General features: G+C 40.1%; 3 protein-coding genes and 1 non-coding gene across 4 annotated transcripts; all 4 read left to right on the top strand.

Moving 5' to 3' along the window:
- Nucleotides 1–3,713: 3,713 nt before the first annotated feature.
- On the top strand, nt 3,714–5,898 carry LOC147235385 (apolipoprotein A-I-like). The gene is made up of 4 exons (XM_086143474.1): nt 3,714–3,792; nt 4,409–4,454; nt 4,610–4,745; nt 4,903–5,898. Exons 2-4 carry the CDS (start codon nt 4,418–4,420, stop codon nt 5,504–5,506), a joined length of 777 nt encoding a protein of 258 aa, XP_085999600.1. The 5' UTR covers nt 3,714–3,792; nt 4,409–4,417; the 3' UTR covers nt 5,507–5,898.
- Nucleotides 5,899–7,454: 1,556 nt separating this feature from the next.
- On the top strand, nt 7,455–9,138 carry LOC147235384 (T-box transcription factor TBX1). Its single transcript, XM_086178012.1, has 7 exons — nt 7,455–7,461; nt 7,652–7,772; nt 7,893–7,994; nt 8,120–8,291; nt 8,424–8,579; nt 8,666–8,733; nt 9,018–9,138. Exons 1-7 carry the CDS (start codon nt 7,455–7,457, stop codon nt 9,136–9,138), a joined length of 747 nt encoding a protein of 248 aa, XP_086034138.1.
- A 1,483-nt stretch (nt 9,139–10,621) lies between these two features.
- On the top strand, nt 10,622–21,857 carry bace1 (beta-secretase 1). The gene is made up of 9 exons (XM_086143467.1): nt 10,622–11,479; nt 15,439–15,527; nt 15,628–15,844; nt 16,621–16,758; nt 16,857–16,991; nt 17,082–17,183; nt 18,189–18,338; nt 19,623–19,794; nt 20,320–21,857. The coding sequence occupies exons 1-9, from the start codon at nt 11,162–11,164 to the stop codon at nt 20,556–20,558; spliced, it is 1,560 nt and encodes a 519-aa protein (XP_085999593.1). The 5' UTR covers nt 10,622–11,161; the 3' UTR covers nt 20,559–21,857.
- Nucleotides 18,769–18,841, top strand: trnak-uuu (transfer RNA lysine (anticodon UUU)). The gene has a single exon. It is a non-coding gene; the product is annotated as a tRNA-Lys (tRNA).
- Nucleotides 21,858–22,061: the final 204 nt, after the last annotated feature.

Below are 22,061 nucleotides of genomic sequence, written 5' to 3'. Positions count from 1 at the left end.
GACACGACCTTTGAACCTTAGCCAGAGCCTGATCAAATAGTGGATTTGCTGATGAAATATTTATCAACTCTAGACAATTACTCTTCATCTGTCTGGCTGTTTGAGGGTCCCTCCAAAACTAGTTGCTGATTATGTATAAAGAAGGTCCTTTTCCATTAATATCATCACTTGTGTTTGTCTGTATATCAGGTGGGCTGACAAATGTTCAAATTGGTGATTTGACTGTGTTCGTTCCATGTCCGGTGTTTAGTGGCCATTGCAGTGTTGTGAAATTCCAACAGTCTTGCCATGTTCTTCTGAGCTCTGATTGATAACAATTATGACGGTAATCAAGATAGATGGTATGGATACTTAATCAACATGGTGTAGTTTCAAAGGTTGCTGTTCCAGATAAGACTCATTTGTCATTTTATTCCTTTACATACGCCCTGAACTCAGCGCAGCTGATATGTAGAGTGCTCTTATCGCTCATGCTAGAGTACAAACCATGAGGACATCTGTACAATGAGTGCATGCGACCCAGACAGAGGATCCATGTGCTCTGACTGTGTTCAGCCTCCTTATGCTCTTTCGGGGTATTGAGGAGGTTTAGCAAAGGACAAATTTGTTTTAACAGGGCCAAATGTTCTCCACAACTTCTGAGATGGCGTCTTCAAATGTCTTATTTTATTCACAAAAAGCTTTATTTTGAGGAACTCAAAAACAAAACAAAGAGCAGCTTAAAAGCATTCAAATGTTGGAACCAGCAAGTGTTGTTCAACGTTACCGGGAACCATTTTGTTGATGACTTAATCTATTTAAAGTTTAATAGCTCAGAAGAAGTGGGAACCCAAGCAATAGCACATTTCTCATGATATTTGGAGATTCAACTAGTCACCAATGGATAAATGTGGTGATTTGCCAGCTGTATTTATATGTTGCCATTGTAAAAGCTTATTTCAACACATTGTGGCAAGTTTCACTCAAAAAATGACAACAATTCACCAGCAAAGACACATCAATCATCAATCCAGTGTTAGAAAGACGTCACATAAGAGCTACATTTCATCAGAGGGGAAATTCAAGTTGACATTAAAATTGCCCAATACTGAGGATGTGAAAATATAGATTTTTAGTTGGATTGGGTTTTGGTTACTCAAAAAAAAAAAAAAAAAACTAACACACAACTAGAATGCTTCCTTTCATCACTATTATTGACAAAGACTGGAAGTAGAAACTTCTTATGTTATGGCCCCAAAACAGATTTAATCAGGTATCGTCCAGCTGAATGACTGTCGGCAACAAACTGAGAACTGAGAGCAAAAACCAAAAGGATGATGCCGATACATCCGTCAAAGAGTGATATCGATTTAAAATAATTGAATGGAATGCATTGCCCTTTGTTTATTTGATTAAATCAGAAACCTCCTCATCTAAAAATGCAGACATACACATGCTTCTGTGTCTCATTGCTTCACTTTCCCTTCTGTGATGTGTTTGACCAGTTGGTGTTAGGCAAATGGCTAGAGCTGATGATATCAGTGAAGCTTGTATAGATAATGGCTCCTGCCGGTCCTCTGTCTTCACAGGGTCATCAAGCTGGTTGTAAAAACATAAACTCAGTGAGGGTGTAGTCTGCAGATACTGGAATAAATGTCAACTATTGTACATGACAACTAACAAAGGAAGACAGAAATACTCAAAGACAAGAGTAAGATGAACAAGAAGAGGACATCACAAATAGAAGAATAATTAAAACAGGGACACATTGGGCTCAGCCTCAAAGGAAAATGAAAATAAAAATCCAGATTATTAGTTTTTTATTTTGTTTTCTTAAATAGAGCAGGACTTTGACTTGGGAAATCGTGACAGTCAAGTTACATAATACTGCAAATATATTCAAATTCTTTTCAAGTTAAGACAGCGGGATATTTTGAAGCAGTGGTGACCGTTTGCTTCATTCTATTAGTTCAACTTCTTGCTTTGAAAATGCTGTATATGGAAAACCTTACATATCCTACTATAATTGAGAGCAACAATTTTGAGCTAAATATTATTCAGAGAAATTTGATTGATCATATAGATTACAGAAACTTGTCTATGCTAAAAAGTGGGTACTCTTTGCCGCTGATTGTAACTGTGAGATAAAATTAGTTTACCATAGATATGATAATATTCCTCATGGGTTCACCTTTGACACATTATTCCTGAAGGATGTTCATACAAAGGATTAGTGTTTTTTTTTTTCTGTGTTCCTTGAAAGCCAAGTCAGTCTTTGCATTTTTTCTTTTAGCACAGATTCTAGAGATATATAACCACTTTATTTTAAGATAGTTGTTTCATTGAGTTATACAAAGTTTTAAACAAAAAGTTTTTATAATCATTTAAAAGTATTTTATATTGCTTTTTATTTGGTGAGAAATTACATATTACAGAATTTTATGATAAATATAGTGATTTAGTGATTAAATTATGCATGGCACACTGTAAAAAACTTCTTTATACAACAATCCTATCTATTCCTAAAATTCCATGAACCCACAGAGACAAAGTCCAGTGGTGACGGGACAACAAATAGCCACATGGCACACACAACTCTTTTACCTATTAATCATTGCACACACACACACACCACACACAAATTTTGATATTTGTGGCCCAAGATAAGTCCCTTGATGCAAACATACCACAAGTCTGTGATTCATCTGAAGATTCATAATGGTTGCATTTTAAAATGGTAATAGCATTTATCTCAGTCCAAGTAACAGCCATTTGCTTCATCTTGGTTATTCTTGGCAAACCAAATGCATGAATTGTTTTGTTTTCTTGTTTTACATATCATATGACAAAAAAAACAACATAAGTGTATTCAGACACAAGTACTGTTAAGTGCGTCCAATGTTGAAACTTCTATATGGCACAGCCAAATCTCCATGGAAGTACAATTAAAATCACATGCACTTTAACATACTCATTTGTAGCTACCCAATGAGCCTTCAATTGTACTCCTTTTCCACTGTACTCTTTGTGATCACCTTCTGTTCCTGTTTCTCACTCATTTTACAGCAATACCTGACTTGATCTTCACAGTTGGCTGTCTTTTGCCTTAGTCTACCAATGATCTCCTCTAAATAACATTGGTCCTAAGGAACCAAGGACAACAATCTTTACCACCTAGCCAAAATTTTAATAACTACAAAATCAAAAATGGAATATCATTTATTTGAGATGGTAAAATTCTCAAAATCACAGGTTACAAAGTTTTATTACTATTACAAGATAATTTGAAGATAGGAGACGTGTTGTTTATCAATATGCAGCATATATGTATGTGAAAAAAAAAAAAATTTAAAGCATTTAGAAATATGGCCTATATATGAGCTAAGTAAAACATGAAGCGACCCATCTCCACTTGACGGCAACTTCAAAAAGATGGGGTTTTATTACAAAAAACTGTTGAAAAGGTGAAAAAGTGAATGGCTGTCATAGATGTTTGGCAAAAATGTTTTTACTTCTGTGAAAGTTGTCTTTCAACAGTTAATGCACAAGATTAGTATGTGTGTGTCTGTGTGAGTGTGTGTTCACCCACTCGTGCATGTGTCTGTGTGTGTAAACTGATTTCCCAGCAGGTGACCATTGAACCCTCAACCCAGGTCCCCGTGGAGGAAGATGGCAGGGGGTGAGGTCCACCTCCACGGCAACACACAGTCGTTGCACCTTCCCCCTCCTCCACACAGACAGTCATCCCTGGCTGGGACACTATAAAAAGTTTGCTCCTGCCCAAGTCTTTCAGTCTCCTGCCGGCTCCACCAGGTAAGACAAACAGCTGCTGCTGTACGATTTGGCTTGTAGCATTGTGGTGACTATGTTACAGCTCTGACTTTTTTGATCCTTCAGAGTGAGGGACCTTGATGAAGTTGTGTATATGATTACATACTTGCTTTCCCTGGGGGGCAGAATACTTTCATATTATGTTGCTGATTTTAAAGAAAGTCATCTTATTGCGTATAAAGCCAGGGGGATGCTGTTGAATATTTAAAAATGGATTGAGTGGTAATATTTCAGAAGTAAGCTTATTTTCAAACAGGGAAAAAACAGTTACACCACCAGTGCCTCTGGGTAGAGAATGTGTTTGAGACCAAAGGGCTCATATGCTAATTTTATAATTGGGTTTTATTGCAAAACCCAGATTAGGATTAGGTAATCCAAAGGCAGTCTGCTGCTACTGTTTCTACACATTGGTAGCCAACCTTCATTAAATACAGATTACTGGTTCTTCTAAATAAACAGGCATCAGCCTGTGGCATACTTACACGTGTATACTTTTAGGAATAGGTTTTAACTCATTGTATTTGTTTCAGGAAGTTTTAACACTATTTTTAACCATGACATAGAAAATACTTAAAAATTGTCAATATTTTTTCTTCAGACCTCCATCATGAAATTCCTGGCTCTCACTCTGCTTTTGGCCGTTGGTGAGTACCTCAGTCACAGCATACGTTTAACCCCCCTTAATCCATTTTGTAAATCCATATGCCAGCCTCGTTACTGATTATTTTTACTACCCTCCTTTGTATTGCTTTTTTATGTTTGGCTCAACCCTCACTTAAGCCATCTTCCTTCTCTTTAGGGTCTCAGGCTGCTTCCCTGCAAGCCGATGCACCCTCCGATCTGGAAAGTGCAGGACAGGCTTTTAATATGTACTTGGACAACTTCCAGGCCGCTGCCAAGAAAGTTCTTGGACAGGTGAACCAGCCCGAATTAAGGTAGGACATTGTCATTCTTTAGTAAGTTCCACCCTATTTGTTACATCCACCTCCTCTTAACTGTTCGTCTGTCATATTATCAGCTATTTAGTCACTTGTCGAATGTATTTATTCAATCATAAAAATTGCATTGTGTTCCCTTATTTTTCTCTCCTAGCGACCAAATGATCACTTTCCTGGACACTGGCATCAATGCCATGCGGAGTGCACACGGCAGTGCCTTCCCTGTCCTTAAAGGTGTTGTAAGTACTGTTGATGAGGCCACCGGGAGTCTGCGTGCCAGCATTCAGGCAGACTTAGACAGCCTGAAAGCTGAGTTGGAGCCCAAACGTGTCCAGCTTAAAGACATCGTTGACAAACACATGGCAGAATACCACACCTTGTTGGATCCCATCATCGAAGACTATCAAGCCAGGCACACAGCTGAGATGGAGAGTCTGAGGGTCAAGCTGGAGCCCGTCTTATCGGATTTGCGCCAAAAGATGGGGGTCAACATTGAAGAAACCAAGAGTGTCCTTCTGCCCATGCTGGAGACCGTGCGTGCTAAGGCTAATGAGCGTTTGGAGGGTATTAAGGAAATAGTTAGGCCCTACGTGGAGGAGTACAAAACACAGATGAAACAGGCTTATGACCAGGCAAAAAGCTTGACCTCGGAGGACTTGACTGCACTGAGGGAGAAAATTGCACCAAGTGCTGAAATTATCAGGGAGAATTTACAGATTATCTTTGAGGCCATTGCTTCTACCTACAATAAGAGCTAAAATGTCTCTACACTGCTCCTGTAACTAACTCCTTCCATTTGTCTGGCAAACATCCATTCCACATTTTTCTCCATTCCTTGTTTCCTCAGAATGAAGCCAATGCCCAACTCAGGCATTTCTTTGTGACACCATGGCAGGGCTCTTGCTCTCTCTCTTGCTCTCTCTCTTGTAAGGCAACACCTCATTTCACATGCACACACAAGCAAAGACATTCACAGAGCGCTACATGTTTGGCTTTAACATGCTTTACTCTTCACAGGCAACAGCTACCTGCTTTTTGTGTAGATGTTGTATGTGATTACCACAAATGCTTGAACCTCTGTGTAATGATGCTTGTCTGATTTCAACTGTGCTTTGTTGAATTACAAATAAACATCTGAATGTTTCTACTAGTCTGCCCTATCTGACTATAATTCTATAGGTACATGACAATGTTCCTCTTTTTTATCACAAGAACACAGCGTGATGAAGCTGGTTAGATCTATTCGATTCTTTTTAGATATATTTTTCAGACAGTCATGTCTGACTGAAAATTAATAAAACACAATGTTAAAGTAAAATTCAATAGTAAAAATAATAATGATGGCGGTGGTAATAATCAAGCATAATCACAATTGCAATCACAACCATAATCATAATCATGATTTTAAAAATATAACACTAATAAAAATAACAACAATAATGATGATGGTGGCCTAGCCATTTAGACTAGAGGGGATCTTTGAGCTTCACTGTAATGTATGAAGACAGTTTTTTGCGAGGTCATCATTGATCACAGAGTTCAAAGCAAAGGGTTAAACATAAAATGTCATCTAATGACACGCAGATATTGCAAATCTGAAACCTGTGATGAATGCATGAAGGATTCAAACTGCCTAATTATAGTCTTGTGCCTTATTATAGAAAAAGAAGACTCTTGTCTCAGACCTCGACCCTCAGGAGGAAACCTTTCCACACCATTCTATCACGGAGCCACAATAGGCCACGCATGACACACACACACACACACGCGCACACACACACACACACAGACATACACACATGCATACACACGCACACACACACACACACACACACACAGACATACACATATGCATACACACACACACGCGCACGCACACACACACACACAAACACCAGGATAGTATTAAACACGATTGCTGAAGAACATGTGCTGGTGTGTGCGGTACACACACCAGTCATTATTCCACAGTCATTCCACAGTCATTATTCCACACAGCCAGTGATACAATTTATATAACTGAATTATAATCTTAATTTTGACTCAAATTATTTTTTTCAGAACTCTTAACACCCTGGTATTATAGATTAAACAAGGACTGACATATTGCATTATCTAAATATATTTCAATATTATGTCAATTCACTTTTAGACATCACATTTGTTTCTAATTAGTGTGGTGTTGAAACTGTGCTCCAAGAAAATGTGCCCATGAATAATGAAAGCTGTCTAAAAGCTGTACCTGTTCACACCCAGTAACTATGGGCTGATTAGAGTGTTAGTGGTTCATCATGACAAATCCAGATTTAGGCTTTAGGCTATAAGAATTAACCAATGTAAGCAGATGTGCACACTCCTCAAGCCAAGGGTCCTGCAGGCCGGGTGCTTGTGTGTGTGTGGTAAGTACTGATCGCTGCATGTCATCTGCACTATGAGTATTGTAATGGATGAGGCAGGCATGGTCGTCCCTGGTGATATGCTTACTGGTATATAAAACCCTCAGTTTCTGGACAAAAAAGGGTACTCCTAACTGTTGGATGTACATCTACTGCTGTCGGAAGCCCTGGACTACCTTAACAGTGAAGCACAATTGCACATGGCTATTTGTGAAAAGAGGTGAATAATAGAGTGAAACACAAACATTCCTGCAGCATATACAATATTTTTATCTTGCAGCTTCTTTTTACAGGAAGGCCCATTCAGACGATGGATGGTAAGTGATTGTTTTTGTCTACAATAATCTGGAATACATTCGACAAATGTAGATTATATAATAACGTTCTTTGCCTTATCTGTAATCAAAACACGGTAGAAACTTATCATTACATACTTTTACTAATTTCTCATCACTTTGGGTATTCACCTGTCTCAGAACCTTATACAGTCTCTGTTTTGTTTTGCAGATGGGGTGTTAAGCATTAAGGTCCCCCAAGTCTGTGGAGTCAGAGTTCAGCTCGAGACGCTCTCACTTTGGCAGCAGTTTGACCAGCTCGGCACGGAGATGATTGTGACCAAAGCTGGAAGGTAACGTTAGAACAATGGCACTCCTTTTTCTATTCTTCGCTGCTTTATGTTAAACTGCAATTCCCCATCATTTCATGTTTCAAACCATACTTATTAATTTATATACTTGCTACCTTGCAGGCGGATGTTTCCTACATTTCAGGTGCGGATCTCAGGGATGGATCCTGCTGCAGAATATGTGCTACTCATGGACTTCATCCCTGTTGATGATAAAAGATACAGGTAAGATGCACACAAAGCTCTAACAGTATCTCTTTGACTTTAATTATCTGAATTCAAATTCCTTTCCCCTTTTCTTGAATGTTCTGTACCATTCCTACCTAAACAATTTTACATATACATTTCAGATATTCATTTCACGGCTCCTCATGGTTGGTGGCAGGGAGAGCAGATGTTGCGGCTCCAAGCAGAATGCATTTCCACCCGGATTCTCCAGCCCGTGGAGCTCAGTGGATGAAGCAGACCGTGTCCTTTGACACTCTCAAGCTCACCAACAACCTGCTAGATGACAATGGACATGTAGGTTTTTTTGTGGCTTTATTCCATGTTTTCATTTTTTATTAGAAAAAAAAGACTGTAAAGAACTACAGAACTTAGACATGTACTTATTTTTTACCTGCACGTGTTGTGTTTTCTTCCCTCTTTTGCCAGATGATATTGAACTCAATGCATCGCTACCAGCCACGTTTCCATGTGGTTTACGTGGATCCAGCACCTGACAGCCACTTAAACGCATACAGGAACTTCTTCTCCTTCTCCTTCCCTGAAACCCGGTTCATGGCAGTCACTGCCTATCAGAACCACAGGGTAGGAAATTAAATCAAGTTTTTAAAAACGCTTTTGTATTCGTGGAGTGCGCTAATTGATTTTTTTATATGTATTATTATCAACAGATTACCCATCTTAAGATTGCCAGCAACCCATTTGCTAAAGGCTTTAGAACTACAGAGCTGCAGGATTGGTGAGTGACAGTACGTCATATATAAGAAAAGTCTGCTTGGTTGAGAAACACATTGTGAAGGCTCATTGGGAACATCTCTATCATTTAAATTAGCTGGTAATGGATGATAAGGCAAAGGTCTGACCAATAGCTAATCTTTGACCTTTGTAAAAGATTATGTTTTTTTTATTGAAACTTTGATGGTTATGACAAGTTATATGTGTGATATGTGTCTACACATGGATATGTCTCTAATATGTGCAGTGGATATAGCCTATATAATTCTCGGTGATGAATATGTTTAGGGTGGATAATTCCAGATCTCTAGTACCAATGTGTCCACCAGAGGACAGAAACGAGCCAGAGGCTACGAAACCTGGACCGGAAAGAGACTGGGGCTCAATGCCTTCACCCAGTGAGTACTGACAAAAAATATTCTACTATGGCAAATGATAATAATAAAAATAATGTTATACAAAATAATAAAGATGAGATTATTATAGTGATAGGCCCTACGATTGACTGGCGACCTGAGCAGAATTAGCGGAAGATAAGTAATGTATAATGATAATGGGAACCTTTGATGTTCACTTTTACACTGTAAGACTGTACAAAATAGGACAAAAAAATCACAATAATCAGATAATTTGTATGACTACAAAGCCTAATATCTTTTTGAGAAAAAAAAATTATTAAGATAATCAGCCCAGCATGAGTATGTGTGAAGAAATTATAATTTCTTCAATTATAATTGTTTCGCAGTGTCCTCATCCTCATGGTCAGTTTGCTCAAGGTTTTTTTTCGTTATAAAAAGGATACATTCTTGTCTCTGTCACTTCACCTTCTAACGTCAAACATAGTACCCAAGGTCTTCAAATTGTTCAGAATGCCACGGCCCAGGTTCTAACTGGAGCATATAAATGTGAACATGCTTGTTTTCCAAAAGAAAAACCAAAAAATTAGTATAACTTAAAAGTACTGAGACCCCATTCAATCATTAAAGTTACTAAAGTGGATATCTAAGAGAAAATCTTCTAATCTCTGAGCAAATTGAGGTTTGACAGAGTGGATGTGACAAATCTGGATGTTTTCACATTTCCTAGGACGAGAGAACTCAGCCCTGCTTTTGCCGGAGCAGTGTGGACTTTTTCACCACTGTAAAAATTCAGTTGGACTCAACAAGGAGAAGAAAGATGCAGCACCCCTGTCATATGTCCCTCCTCTCCCTTCCTTCTGGAACTGTCCTGCACCTTCCTTTAACAGCGATAATCTGTAATCTGGGAAGCGATACATGGTTACAGTAGCTGCTTGCTCACTGGTCCAATGCTGCACATTTCTGTTTCATGTCTTGCATTCATGCACAATGTCTGAGGTCTGACTAGGGATTAATTTTCAACGAGAAAGCTATTCTGCAGTTCCACTGACTAAACCATGTGCATGCAAAGATGACAGATATTAAGATACAATGTGATAAAAAATTCGGTTGTGAAAAAAAATAGACAAGGGATGCTTAGTTTGGGATTAATACTGCTGACTTAAATGTTATGGTAATTTCAAGTTAATTTTCCATTTTCTTTGACTTAATTAAAAAGTGCATCGTACAATCGACGTCTCTGAGTCTTCTCTATACGAATTGTAATAACTGATTTACAAAAACGTCATCTATCAGGATAGCATGAAGACGGATACGGCCTTCAAATGCAAATCTAAACGGCATATGATGTTAAAACTTAATTACCCGAAATGCCAGATCAGGTATTATTTACATTTTTAATTTTGACTCCACTTTTGTTCGGTCGGGTTCCGTACCGTATATCCTGCCAGATATGACAATGAAGAATTATAATGATTCTATCATCGTTTATTTTGAAAATCCAAACCGGAAGTGGTGGTCGTGTGCACTGCGCACCTTGACGGAATTGATGCTGGGGTTCTCCTAGCTCGGAAAAGGATGCGGCGGGTTGAATGGAGGAGGAGCGGGAGGTGAAAGATTGGCAGGCGGGGAACAGAATGAGCGGTTTGGGGGAAAGGGAAGGATGCGGACCGCGGGAGTCCACCGGAAAGCCTGCCTAGAGACGATGGCTTCGGTCTTTCTACGTGAGAATACGTGGAGAAAATGACAAAGGCCTGCGGTTGTCGATCACCTGTCTGACAGCGGGGGTAGCCCGGAATATTAGCGAGTGTGATTTTGGTTTTTCCGTTGAGGGTTTCCTTTTTTTTTTAATTCAAACTACGTTGGTAGACACGCCTTGAAACAGATTCCCCGTTTTAATTTACAACAAAACTCCAAAACAATTCCACCTGCCATCATGGTTTTAGCCGCGGTCATTTTAGCATCCTCGCCGCCTTATCTGCTCCGCGCCGCGTCCGTTCGGATGACAAATTGACCGTAGAGCCGTCAGGTGCACGCCGAGCGACGGGCCAACCGACGCCGTTACCTCCGCCGAACATGAAGCCGTCGACGTTACGACCTCGCTGGTTGTCGGTTTTATTTACATTGACGGCGTTTTGTCCGCTCGTCGTTGGCGGCGGAGGGCGAACCGCGCCGGACGCCTCGGGCCTGCCGTTAGCCATCCGCGTGCCACTGCGGCAAGGGGCTCGCGCCGAGCCCGCGCCGACGACGCCGTCGACCGCCGCGACGCGCGAACGCAGGCGGAGAGGAGCGACGGCGGGCGGCGTCAGCTTCGTGGACATGATCGATAACCTGCGTGGGAAATCCGGCCAGGGCTATTACGTGGAGATGGCCGTGGGGTCCCCGCCGCAGAAGGTAAAACCCTCACCTGTGTTGAGGATGACACTGGCTCTGTTATCATTCAGGTCAGACTGGACACCGCTCGACTTTTCCATAGACTCTGACTCTTATCTCATGAGTGCTACGTCGGACAGTGATGGACCGGTCCTTTGAGCTTAGTTTGAACTTGTAAAACTGTCGTAATACAAGATTCACTATTTTTCAAAGTGTTTAGTGTCATTTGGCGATTCAGGCAATGCAATAACTTTTGTGTACACTCTCTGCACACAATAGCAATAGACATTAAGTGACAATAACGCTAAACAATTCGACAACACATAACAGGATGTTAGGAAGCTTACAGAGAAATACAAAAACAGTACAGGCAGTAAGTAAATTCTTGCACAATTGTGATTTAAGTAAGTAATAAATACCAAGTAAAAAAGAAATACTCAACATCACGAATTAAGGAGGGGGAGTAAAGTTGCTCTTACGCATTGTTAGCAGCCTGTTGGGATTGTTTGTGTTGGGTGGAATTCAGAAGTCTAACAGCCTGTGGGGAAAAAAATGTTTGTATGTTTGAAGTTGGGATGGTTTATGAATTTGTTAAAATTCAATATTTCTACGTTAAAGTTTTTGATGTCATATATGTTGTTAGAATATGGTGATTCAGGCAATGTAATGAAATTCTTACTTTGTACCCTCCCTTCACATCATACGAAGAGCAACAGAGACAATAACACTAGACAATACGACGGTACACAACAGTATGGCAAAATGGCCCGAAAGGTCATATGCGCCTGACGCTCGCAACCGTCACACCAACGCTGTCTATCACACTTTTGCTTTTCATCTGTCCTTCTCTCTCTTTCCCCTTCAATTGGTTGAGGCAGAAGACTGCCAGCGTTGAGTTCAGATCCGTCCAAGATTTCCCGGTAAAAAGCAGTGTTTTCCTAACACTTGCTGATGGGGGAATGGAGGGTTTCCACAAATCATTTTAGAGTGTGGTCCAGACCTGCTCTACATGTCTAGTGTTGTGATATGTTGTGATTTGGCACCATATAGATAAAATCTGACTTGACTTGTTACTTTTGCGCAAGTGCATCCCAAAGCCTTTGTATGCATTTGAATTAAAACATAAATCTGACGATTCCACATGTAATTTTAATGAGAGAAAGATATCTTGGGAGTTTAAAAAAAAAATCCACATTGTCAGTTATTGACATGATGAACACCTCACTTTTTATAAAAGTGACCAAAGGGGAAAGTGTCTGTACAGATTTGTGAAACACCGACATGTCAGAGGACCCCGAAGCATGCACAATCTGAAACAAAGGGGAAAAAGGGCTGAATGGTTTGCGGCAGATAATGGAGCCATTAATTCTGCCGGGTGAGGACTGCCAGCCGGGTGCAGCTGGGCTGTACAGGCTGGCACGCAGAGGGAGACGGGCAAAGACGGCGATGAGGTGGCAGGAGAGGAGGAGATGGGAAGCGTGGTGAAGCATAGTAACAAAAAGTTGTTATATGAGAGATGGAAATGCTGAGGGAGAGGACAGCATTGGGGAGGCATACAGAAAAATTGAGGGAGAGATTTCCAGTGTGTGGCATGGAGGAAGAATGTGGGTGGGAGGCTGGTGGCTTAAAAGAAGACTTTGTAGAGATGATGAAGAAGATGGTGTGCCCCCAGGTGCTAAGCAGAGGTGTTTCTGAGCCAAAGGAAGACGACAAAACAAAGTGATATGCCTTGTTGGGGAATTCTCTTTTCTTCGACAGTGACAAACAGCCAGCCAGAGACAGTCAAAGAAATACAATACTCCATTCTGGCCGTGATGTGAGTGTTTCCTTGTCCGGTCATTCATCATTGGTTGCAGTCAGGTTCCGAGTTGGATTCCAGTGGCCGGCTGTGGCCTCTGTGTGTGTGTGTGCATGTCCTCGTTTCTGTGCCTCTAAATTGTCTGTTGGTGCGAATGAGGGGTACATAGAAAAATCTATACAAGAATTGATGAGCAGCGGCTGAAAGCCTGTTTGGAGCCTTGCAATATCATTTGGTCTCAGTAAAACAACCCCTTGAATTGTGTATAATTTATTACCTTGGAAAATGAGTGTAGACCACAGGTCACTGTTCAGTTCCTACTTTAGAGTAGAAAGGCCGGAAAATCATGTCCATATTGCTGCATGTACTTTGCAGGCCCTTAAAAATTGAAAACGATAACAAGCCATTACGTCCGGATAACTGTGGATACATGGAAGGTTCAAAATCACGTCATTGACCTCAAGTCATTGACAGACATTTTTAAATATTGTGGTATTATGGTCTTTGAAAGAGAGGAAGAGAGTGAGAGAGAGTAGGGAAACATGCAGCCCTGTGTGTTATGCACACGTGCGCATGCGCATGCGTGTGTGTGTGTGTGTGTGTGTGTGTGTGTGTGCATGCAGGGAGGAGGATGTGCGTGAAGGAAGCATATCAGTCCTGAGCACTCAGCACATTTCTGTCCAATGGAATATGTACAGCCGATGGCGGTGATGATTTTAAAGATAGTAAATGGAGATGTGTGCCTTTGTGCTGCCGTGTGTGTGTGTGTGTGTGTGTGTGTGTGTGTGTGTGTGTGTCTGTGTCTGTGTCTGTGTGTGTGTGTGTCTGTGTGTGTGTGTGTTTGATAGAAAAAGAGGAATGAGAGACACTGTCTAGATATGCCGGACCTTCAAACCCAACCCTTCTCTGGATATTTAAAGAGCCGCTCCATTATTGAACATATTGCTGTGGTTGCACAGTTGCCCTCATGTTTGTAGCAGTAGCCTGCTTAGATGCTTCTCGACGTAAGATATCGGTTTCTTCGTGTATCAATTTAATTTGGTCATCAGTAATGAAAGAGTAACCAGGGTTAGACAGAGACTCATTTCAATTAGTACATTAAAATTGTACAAATCTGAGTTTATGTGTATGAGTGTATGTGCATAATAGATGAAACAGCAGTAATACACAGCAATACTTAATTATTTAATGAACACTGCCTAGTTTTATCTTTGAAATATTGAAATTACTGACTCTACGCACTTTGAGAGGTACTTTTATTAATAATGTTAAAAAAGAAATGCTGAAAATCAATTATTCACATGGGCCCTTCGCTTCATTCAGACATCCACCAAACTGTATTTTAGTGCAAAATATGATACCACGTAGACACTGAGACTAGAGAGCTGGAGAGTGGAGAGTTGGGAAAGTGAATGGGCAACCTGAGAGGAGTGGAGTATTGGAAAGGAGACGGACAGGGGACAGCAGAGGACAAGTAGGGTAACAGGAAACAGTGCAGGACTTTGCCGGGATAGGATATGGAGGAGGTTAGGATATGGAGAGCCATGAAAGATGACAATCGGTCATTGGAAAGGAAGGCTGCTTACTGGTTGTAATTGAGAGTATTTTTATTCTCCAGCTTGTTGGGCCAGCAGTGTTTGAACAATCATGTGTGAACCGAAGACATTTAAAAAAAACCACTGCTCTGGCCAGGAATTTCTTTCAACAAAACATCTGTTTCTATAGAGAAAATGTCCAAGTGAATTCAGCAAATTACCGAACCCTGACTTATTCTGTATAAATCAACATAACTATATAAATCTGTATGATTGCTTTGGCGGTAGATACTATGGAAAAAGGATTTTCTGTGCCAACACAAGTATTTAGGGGTAAGTGCTCCCAAGCTGATATCTGAGTCATGTTTAAATGGTAACGAGTTATTGTTGCATAGATTTTTAATGATGAGCCTCACTGGACATCAGTATAACATCAGAAAGCTCTTGGGGATAGCATTGACATCTGATGTCAAGAATTTAAGAAATCAACAAAATAGCGACATCAAAAGATGCAAGACTAAGTGCACATTTGAAAGACTTTCCAATTTGTTAGTTAATAAAACATCACAGTGTTATTTATGAAGCCTTTGTTTTGTAAACTCAGCATATGTTCAATAAATGTCTCTCTGTCTCCCTGAAATTGTTAGCTGAACATCCTGGTGGATACAGGAAGTAGTAACTTTGCTGTAGGAGCAGCTGCTCATCCGTTCCTTCGCAGATACTACCATCGTTCTCTGTGAGTAAAGACTAAATCAATCTAGTCAATCGGGTCTTTCGCTGATTAAAAACATTACAGTGATGTTGGAAATTAAAGTTCCTGCTCTGTCTGTCCACAGCTCCACATCTTACCGTGACCTTGGTAGGAGTGTTTATGTCCCTTACACCCAGGGTCGCTGGGAGGGTGAGCTGGGGACAGACTTGGTCTCTGTTCCACATGGCCCCAATGCCTCCCTGCGTGCCAACATTGCTGCAATTACTCAATCCGATCGCTTCTTCATCAATGGATCCAACTGGGAGGGAATCCTGGGTCTTGCCTATGCTGATATAGCTCGGGTAAGTCACAGCTTCTCTTCTCTTCTCTTCTCTTCTCTTCTCTTCTCTTCTCTTCTCTTCTCTTCTCTTCTCTTCTCTTCTCTTCTCTTCTCTTCTCTTCTCTTCTCTTCTCTTCTCTTCTCTTCTCTTCTCTTCTCTTCTCTTCTCTTCTCTTCTCTTGCCAGAAAGCACTGTCACAGAGTGGGAAATTCATGTGATGCCAGTTTTCAGAAACTGTTTTTTTAATTTAACACCTTCTACTGGAAACCAAATGTTACCTCATCTTTACGGCATTTGAGAGACCCTATGAGTGACCCATAAAAGTCTTTCATCCTTTGGGAAATACATAATTTTGTGCCATACATTTACAGCAAAGACTAACTCTTGAAGGAGGAAATCTCTCCTTGTGTGAGTTCCTTTAGCACAAATTTTAAGACTGAAATGTTTGTGAGACTGAATGTTTGTGTGGCCCTATGACTGCCCTGATGGAGAGTCCAGGTTAAACCCCGGTTGCTGCCCAGTGACAGTGGCGATTGTTCCCCAGCAACCCTAAAAAATGCTGGCAATGTTTGAATTCACAAAAAACATCTGAACTCATCTGTTCCATCTATCTGTTGTTTTTTTCAGGGGCACACAAATTTGAATTTCACAGCTAAAACTCTAATACTGTCAAGGCTCTTGTACATTATATACATTGATGAAAATTTTAAAGTAGCAAGTGGTACGGATTTGTGTGGTTCAGTGTCATCTGATGGAAAAAACACAGTTGGCAGTCATTTCTTTCTGTCTCTCTCCAGCCCGACGAGACACTGGAACCCTTTTTCGACTCCCTGGTCCGTCAGACCCCTGTCCCCAACCTCTTTTCACTCCAGTTGTGTGGAGCCGGCTTTACCCAAAACTATTCCCTTGGTGGTGCCACCGTTGGAGGCAGTATGGTTAGACAAACAACAAGGCATGAATTCTTAGTTTCGATTTCAGCAGTGCAGTAAATATTTGCTTCTTTTATTTCTTTTTTGTTTGTTTGCACCTTTAGATCATTGGAGGAGTGGATCCATCACTGTACGTTGGAGAGCTCTGGTATACTCCCATACGCAGGGAGTGGTACTATGAGGTCATTATTGTGCGTATTGAGGTGAATGGACAAGACCTCAACATGGATTGCAAGGAGGTGACATTAGACAAAGTATTTCCAAGCTGCCAAACCACTGATCGTAAAATATGAGTTTTGTAATCTGTTATCATCCGTCTGTCTTTGCAGTACAACTATGATAAGAGTATTGTGGACAGTGGCACCACCAACCTTCGACTGCCGAGAAAAGTTTTCCAGGCAGCAGTCAAGGCCATTGAAGCAGCTTCTTCTGTAAGTCTCTAAGGATGTTCTGTTTTCGGTTCTCAAGTAGACTTCTTTCACACAATTTGAACAATCTCCAATTCTCTCAGTTCAATGAGACAAGATAGGAGATAATATAAAATAGGTTAAAAGAGGAATAATATAAAAGAGCTTAAGATTGAGGTGTACTGGAGAATGTATAACTATAATATAGATATAAATTTTATATTTCTATAATTAATTATAAAATTATAAAATATAAAAATATTAAATAATTTCAAAATTATAATTACAAAAAATCTAAATGTGTATACGTTCCTTTTAATTGTATACATTTTGACAACTTCTGTTTTATTGCTAAGTAATAAGTTATTTTTTTCTTTTCTTGTCACTTATTTTTCTCATTTTTAAATCTACTGTTAAAGAGCACTTGTCCATTTTACATTTGGCGGATACAGCTTGTTTTACCGATAGTATGTTATTTAATTAAGTAGTTAAAAAAAGTGGTTGTGATGATTTTGGTGCCAGATTTCTGAGAACATCCAGTTCAGTTTTCGTGAACTAGCATTTAGAGGTAACATCTGAAGGGTGCAGGAAAAGCCAAAAATAAATCAATAAAAAAATAACAAAACCGAGGTAGCCATAAATGAAAGGCAGTTTACATATTTAGTTAAAAATCACCCAAAAATAAGCGATTAGTAATTGATTAGTAATTGATGGACATGAAAATACCTCAATGTGGGTGTTCCCTAAAAATTTAGAAAGGAAAGTATTGTGTTTTAGGTTGAAATGACGTGGAAATAAGTGAGAATCTATCTGGAAATAAGGGAGAAAAGAAGTGATTCATGACAAGAGGAGTAGTAAGATGGGAACACACTATCTATTATTAATTTTTATAACCGTGTCTCCTCAAAATGATTATATAGCTCCGCCTCATTCCCAGTCCAAGTCTACATGAAGACCCCAGCCTCCAATCATGCCCTATTGTTCAATGGTAAGAAGGATGGATAAACACTATCCTAACTCCTTTTACAGACACAACAGTTTCCCCCTGGCTTCTGGCTCGGGGAGCAACTAGTATGCTGGCAGGCCGGCATGACACCCTGGAACATCTTCCCAGTCGTCACCCTGTACCTGATGAGTGAAAATCGTAACCAGTCTTTCAGAATCTCGATCCTGCCCCAGGTAATTATTATATCATGGTATTACTCTGCCTGAATGATCAGAGATTATTGGGTTTGCCCTGCCCCATAATCCCCCATTTCTGGCCCCTGATACTATGAAGATTGAATGGCATTTATCTTACCTCTAACCCAGGATTTGGGCAATTATTTTGGCAGGTGGGCCACATTTCTTATTAAATTTTTATGTGTAGGCTAACTAGGTGAACAAAATAAAAATTGAAATTGAAATATTTATCAATTTTATCAATTTTGAATTCATTAATAATAATACAAACGTACTGACTGACATTATTGTGTATGTGATCACACATACTAAATTAAACAAAGAAAAAAACAAGTTTCTAAATTCAATATTGATTGAAAATACTGAAAGAAAACGGTGTAGCTGGCCACAACGTGAGAATATGTGTAGGAGCCTCTCACCTGGCAGAGCCCGGATAGCTCAGTCGGTAGAGCATCAGACTTTTAATCTGAGGGTCCAGGGTTCAAGTCCCTGTTCGGGCGAAAATGTTTTGAAATGCTGTCACAAGATTTACTTAATGGAGATGTGATTCTCTTCATTACAAGTTACCAATGTGTTTTGCTTTGTGTCCATTTGTGGGAGAGTAAGTGATGAATGAGACACATCTTATGAATCTTCACTTTGTCTTCTATATCCTGGCAAGTATGCCCTCTAGTGACAACAAAGCAAATGGCTTACCTTAAAATTAGAATGGAGTTGGAGTGCTGACATGGACATTCTATTGACAAAAGGGTTTACAGAACTGAGTTTCTGTAAACCCTGTGACTGAGTTTATGGTTTTTTTTAAAGCAAGCTGAACACACCCAGCTTATCGGTGTGAATCATGTTGGTGACAGGGTCCTTTCCCATGTGGAGCTTGCATTTCCTCCTTATGCCCGCATGGGATTTCCAACCCCCAGTCCGATGACATGCAGTAAGTTTACTGAGGAATAAATACTAAATGGTTTTGTATATGTCAATATGAAGATGAATGGTTGTATGTCGCTATTTGTTGCCTTTTGATGACCACCGGGACTGGCTCTAGCCTCCACTGTGGTCCATAATGCCTGATAAGCATTATAGGAAATGAAAAGTAAAAGAATGAACAACAGCTTGTCGTTCTGCTACTCAGTGACCGTCTAACTGACACAGGTTTTATTTTGGATGAAAATTTAGGTTCTGGTATATATTGAGAGTGTAGTCTCCCATCGAATCCATGGACGGTGCTGTTTTAGGTTGTATGAGGTTTTGGAGATTGATCCCCGGCTTTCTGTTTTTCCACAGCAATACCTGCGGCCAGTGGAAGAAGTGGCTTCAGACCAAGAGGACTGCTACAAGTTTGCCGTATCCCAGTCCAGCACTGGGACAGTCATGGGGGCTGTCATTATGGAAGGCTTCTATGTGGTCTTCGACCGTGAGAGGAAACGTATCGGCTTTGCTGTCAGCATGTGCCACGGTGAGAAATAAAAGCCGGAGAAGGTCTGATGAGCCCCGTTGCTGATTTGCCCAGCGTGTTGGTTCTAGTTGGGCACCCTGCTGGCTACTTTTTGACCGAATCAATGTGACAATATCAACGAAGAAGACATCATGCTGCTCCAGTGCCAAAATACAAGCTGATTTAAACACTTCCTGCAAAATCCAAGCAATTTTCCAATCTCAAACAATAATACGTACACTTAAAAAACTGATGTTCTTCTAAATAAATCAAAAATCTTTTGCTAGCTTTCCTGATTCAAAGAAGACCATTTCTTCATCATGAGTTAAGCTTGAAAAATGGTTGCTTCTTTTTTCTTCTGAAGTCTTAGCAATATCAAGTCTTATCAGGCGTCTCATCAAACATTTTTCCATTAGAAACAGTCTGTGGTGACACCCAAATGTGAAAATGAAGAATTTTTTTTTTCCACCATTGTTGACATTATTTTTAACTTCTCTTGGCTTGAGACCTAACCTCTTAAGAACCACGGCTTCTCTCTTTTCCCAGTTCACGATGAGTTCCGAACAGCCTCCGTGGAAGGCCCATTCCACGGTATCGACTTGGAGGACTGCGGCTACAACATCCCTCAGACAGACGAATCCACTCTCATGACCATCGCATACATTATGGCGGGAATCTGTGCTCTTTTTATGCTGCCGCTGTGTCTCATGGTGTGCCAGTGGCGCTTCGTCCGCTGCCTCCACCCAAACGGGGACTTTGCCGATGACATATCGCTCCTGAAGTGAAGCGGGAGAACGAGGGGGAGAGTCAAACTTTAAAAACAGAATTTTGGTAAAAGGGATGAACAATGTGACAAAATGTTGCTGTTGAAAGAGAGACTCTAAAAGGGTTTTTAGGTATGTCATATGGAAAATTAAGGGAATGCGGGTACGTAGTGAATACACTGCTCTGAAATGGGAGAGGATCTGGTATTCATGAAGCCTTCCCTGACACAGATGTGTAACAAGAGGAGGGTGTTTACACCAGACACTGCTGTTCCTTTATCTTGTAATATATCTATGCAGTTCGGCAATGCTGTAGGACCAGAACTGGGAAAATAAGGTAAAACACACAGAAATGCGTTTGAAGTACTGAGAGCTGCTTAGCGTTTAAAACCACTTCATAGCTCCAAACGATGATTTTACTCTAGTGGAAAATTAATACTCACAAATAATTTTAAGATATCGCTAAGCAAAGAAAATTCTAACCTGGGTGTTAACAGATGATGTGAACCCATCATGGAAAAGTTTTGCTGGTATGATTTTGAGCATATGAATGTCTGGTTATGTGTCTATAAATCAGCTGTTTGTTGCTTATGAGTGTATGAGAGGAATTAGGTATATTGGAGCATGTCTGTATGTGTGCATAGCTTTGACAAGTATACAGAAAGATCTAATTAAATGAAACTTATGAAAATTAACTTCTGATTATATATAGCATCTATGAAATTAAACTATTTTGCAAATACCACCAAAGAATCCTGCAATGCAAACTAAGACATGTGAAGAGGCTGATTTGATGAGAAATCAAATTTAACAGCATTTATTGTACGAAATCAGTTTTGCTTGATGCGAAACTGAAACTACTGACCACAGTATCAGATGTCAATTTTTCTCTGCTATTAATAGCTTCATTGTATTTATTGTACATAATACTTGAGCGTTCCAGATCTTCTATTTGTGCAGTGTGCGTGCACACCCACACCTGCACCTGCTAATCATTGAAAACTTCAGCTGCAACTAACTTATTATTTACGCATCCATCAATATGACCCATAACTACCCAAGGCTTGAGGGCTTCTTTACAGACTCTGAAAAAGCCCCAGCACCCTACTTGTTTTTATGGAAACGATTTGCGGTTGGCCAAGAAACCAACCCACACTCTTATCAAATTCACACACACACACACACACACACACACACACACACACACACACAACGTGGCAGTTGTGGGGAAAATTTCTATTGTCTTTGAGCAAATTGTAGATAGAAACACTCAAACTTGTACTGTTGCAGCACTGTCAATCTAATAAAGTATTTGTTGCACATGTGACATCTTTCTTTTTTTTCTCAATCTAACCACTTTTAGAATGTTGTGACAAACTTAACAGCCCGTGACATAACTCAGTAAGATGATGATAAAATGATAATAGATAATATGTTTGGTATTTGAAAAAGAAAGTATAAGGGGCTAATATTAACATATAAAATAGGCTGCATGACCTTTTGAGGTACTGGTGACACCCTAAT

This window comes from Fistularia commersonii, chromosome 3 (genome assembly GCF_037954325.1).
Source record: "Fistularia commersonii isolate RoL2024-O1a breed Wild chromosome 3, RoL_Fcom_v1.0, whole genome shotgun sequence".
Classification (NCBI taxonomy): Eukaryota; Metazoa; Chordata; class Actinopteri; order Syngnathiformes; family Fistulariidae; genus Fistularia; species Fistularia commersonii.
The sequence above is the reverse complement of the archived record's forward strand: the minus strand, read 5'-3'. Positions and strand labels throughout refer to the sequence as shown.

Bases quoted from the DNA above. Each gene is read 5' to 3' on its own strand.
- LOC147235384 (XM_086178012.1), top strand. The intron at 7,773-7,892 runs GTAACGTTAGAA...GCTACCTTGCAG, and splicing joins ATTGTGACCAAAGCTGGAAG to GCGGATGTTTCCTACATTTC. The intron at 8,580-8,665 runs GTAGGAAATTAA...TATTATCAACAG, and splicing joins CTGCCTATCAGAACCACAGG to ATTACCCATCTTAAGATTGC.
- bace1 (XM_086143467.1), top strand. From the start codon at position 11,162: ATGAAGCCGTCGACGTTACGACCTCGCTGGTTGTCGGTTTTATTTACA. The intron at 16,759-16,856 runs GTTAGACAAACA...TTGCACCTTTAG, and splicing joins CCACCGTTGGAGGCAGTATG to ATCATTGGAGGAGTGGATCC. The intron at 19,795-20,319 runs GTGAGAAATAAA...CTCTTTTCCCAG, and splicing joins TGCTGTCAGCATGTGCCACG to TTCACGATGAGTTCCGAACA.
- LOC147235385 (XM_086143474.1), top strand. From the start codon at position 4,418: ATGAAATTCCTGGCTCTCACTCTGCTTTTGGCCGTTG. The intron at 4,455-4,609 runs GTGAGTACCTCA...CCTTCTCTTTAG, and splicing joins CACTCTGCTTTTGGCCGTTG to GGTCTCAGGCTGCTTCCCTG. The intron at 4,746-4,902 runs GTAGGACATTGT...TTTCTCTCCTAG, and splicing joins GTGAACCAGCCCGAATTAAG to CGACCAAATGATCACTTTCC.